This window comes from Anabrus simplex, chromosome 6 (genome assembly GCF_040414725.1).
Source record: "Anabrus simplex isolate iqAnaSimp1 chromosome 6, ASM4041472v1, whole genome shotgun sequence".
In the NCBI taxonomy this organism is placed as follows: Eukaryota; Metazoa; Arthropoda; class Insecta; order Orthoptera; family Tettigoniidae; genus Anabrus; species Anabrus simplex.
In genome coordinates this window covers 213932974-213944089 of record NC_090270.1, presented here as the reverse complement: position 1 = coordinate 213944089, position 11116 = coordinate 213932974, and the positions used below count along the sequence as shown (strand labels likewise).

At 38.5% G+C, this 11116-nt stretch overlaps 1 protein-coding gene across 1 annotated transcript in view; it reads left to right on the top strand.

The window, feature by feature from the left end:
* Nucleotides 1-1663: 1663 nt before the first annotated feature.
* The window catches only part of LOC136876330 (tubulin beta-1 chain-like), a 29015-nt gene continuing 19562 nt past the window's right edge, over nucleotides 1664-11116 (top strand). The window contains exon 1 of the mRNA XM_067150182.2: nucleotides 1664-1823. Coding sequence (XP_067006283.1) covers nucleotides 1767-1823 — 57 coding nt within the window. The 5' untranslated portion in view covers nucleotides 1664-1766. The remainder of the gene's footprint in view (nucleotides 1824-11116) is intronic.

The following is an 11116-nucleotide window of genomic DNA, read 5'->3' as shown; positions in this document are numbered from 1 at the left end:
AGACACGCATCACCTACACCACAGAGTTGGCACCATATTTCCTTAATACATCGAATATTAAATGCGTCCAATTCCTTGGTTGAACGGTCAGCGCTGTGGCCTTCGGTTCAGAGGGTCTCGGATTCGATTCCCGGCCGGGTCGGGGATTTTAATCACGTATGATTAATTCTTCCGGCTCGGGGACAGGTGTTTGTGTTTGTCCCAACACTTTCCTCTTCATATTCAGACAACACCTCAACACTACCAACCACCACCGAAACACACAATAGTGTCGGCAGCCTTCCACGTAGGGTTGGCGTCAGGAAGGGCATCCGGCCGTAAAACTGGGCTAAGTCCACGTGTGCGACACAGTTCGCACCCGCGACCCCACAGGTGTGAGTAAATCTGTAGTAGTAGTAGTAGTAGTAGTAGTAGAAGAAGATCGAATATTAGATGCCTTTAATAATGGACCCCGTTATTGTTAACGAGTATTTTTGGGTAACCGTTACAGTTGTAATCGTTAAGCAAAAATAACTGCTAAGCCCATCCCTTAACTGGTCCAGCCTTGTGATTGGTTGAATGACTGGATCCATTATTGATTTCTTGCCCTGAGCTGCTGGGCTGCCTTCTGGTGGCAGGTGGAGGAAGCTGGGGTGCGTTGGGCTGCGTAGGTTCGGCAGGGCGCTCTTTGCGGCTGGATGGGGTACTAGTTAGTATAGTACCGGCGGGCTCCTTGATGGCGGTATGCGAGATAGCGGTCTGGGTTCTAGATTGCTGGCGCGCGGAACTTGTGGTCTTGCTCGTTCTGGGTGCTCATTGATCGAGCACTTGGCTGAGAATCTATGTACCTCCATTTGCATAAATGCCTACCCTTGGCGTTTATATTAAACGAAGCTTTTTTTTTTTTAAGTTGATTTACGTCGCGCCGACACAGATAACTTAGGTCTTATGGCGACGATGGGATATGAAAGGGCTAGGAGAGGAATGGAAGCGATCTTGGCATTAATTAAGGTACAGCCCCATCATTTGCCTAGTGTAAAAATAGGAAACCACGAAAAACCATCTCAAGGCTGCCGACAGTGGGGTTCCAATCCACTATCTGCCGAATGCAAACTCAAAGCTGCGCGCCCCTAACCGCACGGCTAACTCGCTCGGTAAAAAAACAGTTCCCTGAAGGAAACCATAATTTAATTTAATCGAACATTAACATTTTAACATTAACATTTTCAAGTGACATTGCGACGGAAAAGTAGTATTTGATGCTTAGGTAGTTTTTTGTGTTCCTTCCTTCTTCAACAAGTTTGCTTCAGTACTTTGGTAAACCTTAAAACACGTTAAAAGAAAGGCCATGTTTTTTCTTTTGACAAGATGACGGAAATATATGCTTAGGTAGTTTTTTGTGTTCCTTCCTTCTTCAACAAGTTTGCTTCAGTACTTTGGTAAACCTTAAAACACGTTAAAAGAAAGGCCATGTTTTTTCTTTTGACAAGATGACGGAAATATATTTTCTGCGGTTTGAAGTTTAATATAATAGGATATTTATTCCACCATGTGTGACGAGACCAAGATATGCAGCCACTCAAACCACGAAGTGAGTTTAGTGACTTTCTGGTCGGTTGGCTGTATTGCATGATGTAGCGGTTGTCTCAAGATGACCAATCAGATTTGAGCTGGAGCGCAGCTGCCGTTCGCTGTAGGAATCCGTTAGTAAGGGCGCGTCAACAGTTAGTTTGGTCTACGGAAAGCGTGGGAAGGAGGTTTTCGAGAGCACGAACTAAGTTACCAAGATGAGGGAAATTGTACACATTCAGGCTGGTCAATGCGGAAATCAGATTGGAGCAAAGGTGAGTTAGATTGGTATTATGTTTATTGCTGTTATTTTATGGTTCTTGCATTGAGTATCGATTCCAGTGTTTGAATGACTTCCATGTTCGAGTGCTTCTGAACTAACATGCAGTAATCGTAACCGTTGTTTCTTCCCGTAGTGTGCAAGGGTTGTGATTTCTTTGTTCGCGCGATTAATGATACTGTGTGCCTAATACGAGAAAATTGATCAGAACATACTTAGGCTGTAAATATAGGGATAGTTTTGCCTTGGTTTAAGGAATATAGTTCGGTCATTACGCTTAAATATTTTGTGTTTAAATACTATTATGCATGTCAGCAGGGTGTCTGTAAATGTTCCATACTCGGTTCGGGACAGATCCATGATTGGGCGGTTCCCACGATTTCGCAGACATTGGTAGATATAGCAGTTACTTGACGCGGCTCGAATGACGTCACGGTGAGCTTCGCAAGGCTGCCAACTGAGGAGGAGCAAAGCGGCTTACAGGCCTCTAGTATCCCGCGTGACAAGATCATTGGTCTGGATATGTTAGGTCCTGCTACTGATACTGGGGGTAAGCAAAGGAAGTCGGGCGGTGTAATTAAGGTGCGTCCACACCAAGATGTTTTCGTTAACTTTGTTAATGAACAATGTTCATGAACAATGTTCATGAACATTTCTGTCTGTTAATAAACAAATTAGCGTGTTCATTAACTTAACAAAATTTCTTTAACTTTTGTGAATGAAACTTTTCATTAACATTTCGTGTTTTCGTTAACATTTCGGTTCGCACATGCGCAAAGACGCAATTAGAACACGCAAATTCGTAGCGCGGAATACAATACTTTTATTTATTTTTCGAAATCGACCGTCGAATCGCAAGCAACTCATATACACCATACAAATACATAACTGAAGTGTAGGAGTTATTTCTCTTACACTCTTACATGATCCTTGGTAGGAGTCACAAATCGCTAGGAATCTTCAAGTTATACTTAGTCTAACATTAATGCAGATGACATTCCGATAAATTTGTATCATTTCATGCAATTTCAGACTCAATTACTGTCAACAAGAACTGAAAGTCTTGTGGGGACATTCTCAGAAAGGTTTGAAAACCTGCTGCATCATGAACTGAAAGTTCTGACATAGGCCTAAGTGTCCTCTGCAAACTTAATTCTAAACGCTTTTCCAATATTTTTCTTTGCCACACTTTGCGTCTGCATTTTTCTCTAATTGCACTCATTAAAATAATGAAAGCTGCAGCTGTATTTTCTTCTTCCTGACCCTATCCATTGTAACCTCACAAACAGATATTTTGGTGTGGACACAATGTTAAAGAAGTTTATTAACCTCTTGAGAAATGTTTTCCGTAACATTGTTTATTAACTTTGTTTCGTAAACATTGTTTATTAACTTTGGTGTGGACTAACCACAAGCCCCCCAGGTTAGTGCCGCGAAGCGGTCGATGGGCCTCTAGTATTCTGCGTGACAAGACTATTGGTCTAGTTCAGTTTTTGTTGATCACTACACAAAATACATGTATTTCGAACATAGTGGAATCGCATCCAGCACACGCAATGTCTATATTACAATGCCGTTCTTTCACTGAATGTGGTCACCACGTGGCTACAATTCTTGCGAACTCTATCGGAGAGAATGTGAACATTATTATTATTATTATTATTATTGTTATTATTATTGTTAGAAAAGCGCACGAATATGAACATTGCCTTCGTCAAAGCTCATCACAGCTAGCCAATAGAAACAAAGAAAAGGGCGGCAATTTCAAGTTTTAGGCTGCCCGGATTTAATTATACTATTTCATTATTACTAATGAACGGTGTATAACTTGTATATCAGGTATCATAGAAGGCATAGAACATTTAGAGGTTATGGAGGCTGGACATGTTCGTAAAATGAAACGCTGTAAGAGACGGAGAAACCCATTTCTCGTAGATGACGAAAGTTTAAAATGAAATATCTATTTACAAGGGAATATGCTCGAATTGATATTACCGCAGACAGAAATGACATAATGAAAGATCTAAGAGGTGGCTCCGTATTTTGCGAACTTCATGTTCTCAATGCACCACGGACATGAGCGCAGAATGATGTTAGTAATTATCAGTGACAATTATTGCTAGTGAGAATTAATATACGGATGAAATATGTGAATTATTGTTCTGTTCTTGTTTATTCGAACATTCGTGCTACCTCGCGGCTTTTCGGAAGATTTTGCTCGTAGGTAATCAGCAAAAGTGATCATAAAGGCGGTGAACGTGAAAAATACGTCAGTGAACTATAGAAAGAGATCCCAACGGCTTGGTACGAGTATATACGTGCAGTATATATGGTAACTAGCTGATGTACCCGTGCTTCGCTACGGGATTCTCAGAAAGACTAACTTTCTGGTTTTCCTAACTGAAGTAAACAAAGGCCATTACAAAAACATCAATAGGTACTGTAAGTAGCGATTAAAAGCAATGTTTTCATATAAAATACTCGATCAAATGAAAACCCGCACATTTTCTCACTTTTAACGAACAGTACTACGGTTAAAAGGTGAACAATAAAACTTTGATTTCCACCTATTCAATACGAAAAAAATGAGGATAGTCTGTTGCAGTACTACGGTGCCGATCTAACAGTCCAAAGTTCCAGAGCTGGAATGACCAGACCGCAGACAGCCGTGAACATTCCTCGGCCATAATTCACTTAAATATGCACACTGATCATTCCAATCAGTGCCTCAGAGTAGGAATTGAATAGCTCGAATGCTATGATAAACTAGTGTGTTACGTACGAGTAGTATCAGAAAATTTATGAACCAGAGGAATGGCATGCTAAAGAAGAAAGTACGGAGCTCGAAAGCTGCAGTCGCTTAAGTGCGGCCAGTATCCGGTATTCGGGAGATAGTAGGTTCGAACCCCACTATCGGCTGCCCTGAAGATGTTTTTCCGTGGTTTCCCATTTTCACAACAGGCGAATCCTGGGGCTGTACCTTAAGGCCACGGCCGCTTCCTTCCCACTCCTGGCCCTTTCCTGTCCCATCGTCGCCACAAGACCTATCTGTGTCGGTGCGACGTAAAGCAACTAGCAAAAAAGAAGAAGAAGAAGAAGAAGAAAGTTATCTTACTCCTCAGTTACTTCCCGCCAATATTCAAGCAGGCTGTTACACTCGGCACAACCGGGCGAGTTGGCCGTGTGGTTAGGGGCGCGCAGCTGTGAGCTTGCATCCGGTGGATTGGAACCCTACTGTCGGCAGACCTTCCCATTTTCACATCAGGCAAATTCTGGGACTGCAAGTAAGGCCAAGCCCTTTCCTATCCCATCGTCGCCATAAAACCTATCTGTGTCGGCGCGATGTTAGGTAAATTTAAAAAAAATACTCGGTACACAGCAGTAATCCTATATATCGTAGATGGGTGGCGACAGAAGACACAAAGTCCACCACAACAAACAATGGTCAATGTAATGTTATTGTTGATTAGTTTCATGAGCTGTATTGTAGGCCTTAACCTTTAGTTTTGTTTCAACTCTGTGATATTATTGCGTCTTATAAAATTATTTATAGCGTAGACTGTAGTTCCTTATTCTCCGACTTCACATACTGATTTTCATTAAATTCTGTTTACCCATGTTCTCTTGACTTAGCGCTGATATGGACTTGTAACAAAAATCCAAATTCACGAATATCTCTATGATCATAGCCGGTACGCTAACAATGCATAAGATATAAATTATCGGATATTTAAAACTGTATAACTTTAGTTATGTAGGCCTAGTATTTATCGATACGACCACCAATAACATAAATATTTGAGAATTACATTTTAGGCCTTCCCCTAAACTACCATTTCACTCAGCGTGAATAAAATTATGACCTAGATTATAGCGACTTATTTCCCGACTTTTTATACCAATTTTCATTAAGATAGAACCACTAATAACAAATAGTTGAGAATTTAATTTTAGGCTTTCCCCGAAACTATCATTTTTCTTAGTGTGAATACAATTATTTATGGCCTAGATTGTAGTGACTTATTCCTCAACTTCCCGTACCGATTTTTGTTAAGATACGGCTATTAATAACAAATATTTGAGGATTAAATTTTAGGCCTTCCGCTAAGCTACCATTTCAGTCAGCGTGAATAAAATTATTTATGGCCTAGATTGTAGCGACATATTACCCGACTTTGTATACCGATTTTCATTAAATTCTCTTCAGCCGTTTTCTCGTGATGCGTGTAAGACAGACGGACAGAAATTACGGAAAAGTAAAAAGTGCATTTCCTTGTTACTGTGGGCACAACTGATACAGAAATACCATCCTTTTTAAATTCTGAGCAATGTACAGACAACACTCTTATTTTGTATATAGATATAATGCATAAACCATATTTATTAATAACAGTTTTTTGCTAGTGACTTTACGTCGCACCGGCACAGATAGGTCTTATGACGACGATGGGATAGGAATTGGAAGGAAACGGCCGTGGCCTTAATTAAGGCACAGCCCCAGTATTTGCCTGGTGTGAAAATGGGAAACCACGGAAAACCTTCAGGGCTGCTGACAGTGGGATTCGAACCCACTATCTCCCGGATGCAAGCTCATAGTTGCGCGGCCTTAACCGCACGGCCAACTCGCCCGGTAACAAAAATATACAACGCTTATACGGGGTTTATTCAGCAAAGAACTATACAAGTGTTGAACGACCCTATGAGGATTTTTTATTAGTAAGACTGAACTTAATATTTTTTCCAGCCCAGCTATTTGTTTAGAACAGCATGCCGGGTTGTTCTCATAGGACTCGTCTCAACATTTATTTCCTGATAGACTTTTTTAACATATGAAGCCTTAATATTTTCAATAACTGGTAATCTTGCATACGTTTAGATGTTTTAATTTCTGTTATGTATATAGTGGTAGCATCGGAAATTTTAAAATTTCTCTCCGGATCTCTGGCTGTTTTATTATGATGGCTTGTTGAGCAAGATAAAGATGACTACTGTATAACATCCCAGCACAGTGCTCTCCAAGCCTTCACTTATCCATCCATCTGTACATACATACATACATACATACATACATACATACATACATACATGCATGCATCTCTCTCTCTATATATATATATATATAAAATAAGAGTTTTGTCTTACATTGCTCAGAATATAAAAAGAATGGTATTTCTGATATCAGTCATGTCCACAGTAACAAGGAAATGCACTTTTTAATTTTCCGTAATTTATGTACAGTATATATGTACTACGCACATCACGATAAAACGGCTGAAGAGAATTTAATGAAAATTGCTATGTAAAGTCGGGGAATAAGCGCTACAATCTAGGTTATAAATAATTTTATTCACGCTGAGTGAAATGGTAGTTTAGGGGAAGGCCTAACATTTAATTGTCAAATATTTTTTATTAGTGGCCCTTTCGATAAATACTATATAACTTTAAATATTAAATTTCCGATTATTTATGTCGTATACATTTTACCGCACCGGCTATGATAACAGAGATACTCATAAATTTGGATTTTTGTTGCTAAGTCCATATCAGCGCCGAGTCACGAGAAAATGGGTAAACGGGTTTTAATGAAAATCGGTATGTAACCTCGGGGAATAAGGAACTACAGTCTACGCTATAAATAATTTTTTAAGACGCCCTAATATCACAGAGTTGAAATAAAACCAAATGTGAAGGCCTACAATATAGAAACCTCATAAAATTGATCAAGAATAAAATTACATTGACCATTGTTTGTTGTGATGTGCTTTGTATTGTCTGTTGCCACTCATCTCCGATGGAATTACTGTTGCGTGCTGATTATAACAGCCTGCCTGTATATTGGCGGGAAGTAGACCTCTCTTTTTTAGCATGCCATTCCTCTGGTTCATAAATTTTCTGATACTGCTGGTACCTAACACACTGGTTCATCATAGCGTTCCAGCTATTCAATCCCTACTCTGAAGCGTTGATTGGAATGAGGTGTGTGCACATTTAATGGAATAATGGCAGAGGAGCGTTCACGTCTGTCTGCGGCCTGGTCATTCCAGCACTGGAACTTTGGACTGTTAGATCAGCACCATCGTACTGTTCGTTAAGTGAGAAAATATGCTGTTTTTCATTTGATCGAGTATTTTATATGGTAACATTGCTTTTAATCGCTACATTCCTCCTGATGCCATTGTAATGTCCTATGTTGACTTCAGTTGGGAGAACTACAAAGGCAGTCTTTCTGTGAATTCTGTAGCGAAGCACGGGTACATCAGCTAGTCTTCATTTTAGACTGTTATACCTCTCAGCATTCAGTCTGCAAGCCTCAGTGAATTATAAATCGCCACCACAATCAACTATTTGTAACAAGTTCTGTGACCTCGTTTAGTTCTATATATCATCTTTATATCGTTAGAAACTGAGTCTAACCAATGTCATCTTGGCCTCCCTCTGCTCCTCTTACCCTCCATAACAGAGTCCATTATTTTCCTAGGTAACCTATCCTCCATTCGCCTCACATGACCCCACCACCGAATTCGGTTTATGCGAGCAGCTTCATCTGTCGAGTTCATTCCTAACTTAGCCTTTATTTTTTCATATCGAGTACCCTCCCGCCATTGTTCCCACCTGTTTGTACCAGCAATCATTCTCGACTATCATGTCTGTACTTCTCCAGCTATTCAACTACTAGCTAGCTATTCAACAACAGCTGATATAGTGTTAAATGCAATATTATTGTATAACATTACATACAATGTAATATGAACTCTAGTTTAACAAATAGGCCTATCTGTATACGTTTTTTAAAACTAAGTGTACAGTTCTAAATAGGAGAACTTACTTCACACTCACCATTTGCTCCTACGATCAACATCGTTAAAGTTGCTGTTTTATCATGACACCAATGTATTTTAAATCAACCAATTTATCACCATAAGTGTAATCTATATATATAAAGTAGCTTGTCCTGACTGACTGACTGACTGACTGACTGATTCATCATCGCCGAGCCCAAACTACTGGACATAAAGAAATTAAATTTTGGAGATATATTCATATTAAGATGTAGGTGCTCGCTAAGAGAGGATTTTTGGATATTCCGTCGCTAAGGGGGTGAAAAGGGGGGTGAAATTTTAAAATGAGTGTGTCTGTATCTCAAAACTTTAAAAGTTTACAGATGTGAAAATTGGTATTTAGAATCTTCTTTAAAAATAAGGAAACACGTATTTTTTTGTTTTGAGACAATCCCAATAGGAGGGGCACAAAAGGGTGAAAAAGGGGTTGAATGCCTTTAATCGGGATACCGGTACTTATATCTCAGAAACTGAAGATATTACAGACATGAAAATTGGTACTTTTGATCTCTTTTAGAAATAAAGAAACACGTATTTTTTTGTTTGGGGGAAATCCAATTAATGGGAGGGTGAAAAGGGGGTGAATTTTTAAAATGGGTGCATCTATATCTCAAAACTCTTAAAGTTTACAGATGTAAAAATTGGTACTTAGAATCTTCATTAAAAACAAAGAAACACGTATTTTTTTGTTTTCGGAAAATCCCAATAGGAGGGGTGAAAAGGGGTGAAAACGTGGTTGAATGACTTCCATGAGGATACTTATATCTCAGAAACTGAAGATATTACAGACCTGAAAATTGGTGTTTAGGATCTCCTTTAAAAATAAAGAAATACATATTTTTTTGTTTTTGGAAAATCCAATTAATGGGGGGTGTGAAAAGGGGGTGAATTTTTAAAATGAGTCTATATCTCAAAACTTTTAAAGTTTAAAGATGTAAAAATTGGCATTTAGAATCTCCTTTAAAAATAAAGAAACACGTATTTTTTATTTTCGGAAAATCCCAATTGGAAGGGTGGAAAAGGGTGAAAAAGCGGTTGAATGCCTTTAATGAGGCTACTTATATTTCAGAACCTGAAGATATTACAGACCTGAAAATTGGTATTTGGGATTTACTTTAAAAATAAAGAAACAGGTATTTTTTTGATTTTGGAAAATCCAAATAATGGAGGGTGAAAAGGGGGGTGAATTTTTAAAATGAGTGTGTCTACATCTTAAAACTTTAAAAGTTTACAGATGTAAAAAAAGGTATTTAGAATCTTCTTTAAAAATACAAGAACACGTATTTTTTGCTTTCTTTAAATCCCAATAGGAGGGGTGTAAATGGGTGAATAATGGGATGAATGCCTTTAATGAGGATACATATATCTCAGAAACTGAAAATATTACGGAACTGAAAATTTGTATATGGGAGCTCCTTTAAAAATAAGGAAACACGTATTTTTTTGTTTTTGGAAAATCCAATTAATGGGGGTTAAACAGGAGTGACAAACTGGGGTGAATTTTTTGAAAGACTATATCTACAGAATATCTGAGAAACGTAAAATGTTATAGACGTAAAAAGTGGGTATTTGGAATCTCCTGTAAATGTAAAGAAAGATAGGTGATTTGTTTTCGGAAACTCCACGTAAGGGAAATAAAAAGGGGTGAAATTTTAAAAAGCGAATTTCTACAGTATATCTCAAAAACTTAACATGTTACAGAAGTGAAAAATGGTATTTTTATCTCTATTAAAAATAAAGAAACGTGTATTTTCAGCTTTCGGAAATACCACTTGGGTGGAAAGGGGGGGGGGGGTAAAAGTGACTGAAAATGGTGTTGAATTCTTTTAATTAGGCTACTGATATCTCAAAAATGAAGATATTACAGACGTGAAATCTGCTTTGGAATCTGCTTTAAAAGTAAAGAAACACGAATTCTCGGAAAATCCAATGAAGGGGTGGGGGTGGGGGGGGGTGAAAGAATTAAAAAACTAATTGAATTAATTGTATGAGAATACATACATCTAATAGAAACTAAAGTTGTTACGGACGTGAAAATTGGTATTTGAATCTCCTTAAACAAAGAAAAACGCGTTTGGGGGGCGGGAGTGAAAAGGAGTTGAATTCCTTTCATGAAGACACATAAATCAAAAACTGAAGAAGTTAGAGTCGTGATAATTACTATTTAGAAGATCCTTTACTATTAAGGAAACAAGTATATTTTGCCGGAAAATTCACTTACGGGGTGGGGGGAGGGGAGTGTGAAAGGAAGTGAAAATAAAGTGAATTATTTTTATGGGGATACTTATATCTCAAAACTGAATGTAACAGATGTGAACATTGGTGTTTGGAATATCTTTTAAACATAAAGAAACACGTCTTCTATTTTTTTTTGGGGGGGGGGGGGTAAATAAACTTAACGGCGGTGGAGTGTAAAAGGAGGTGAGATCTATTGATTTTACTGTTCATA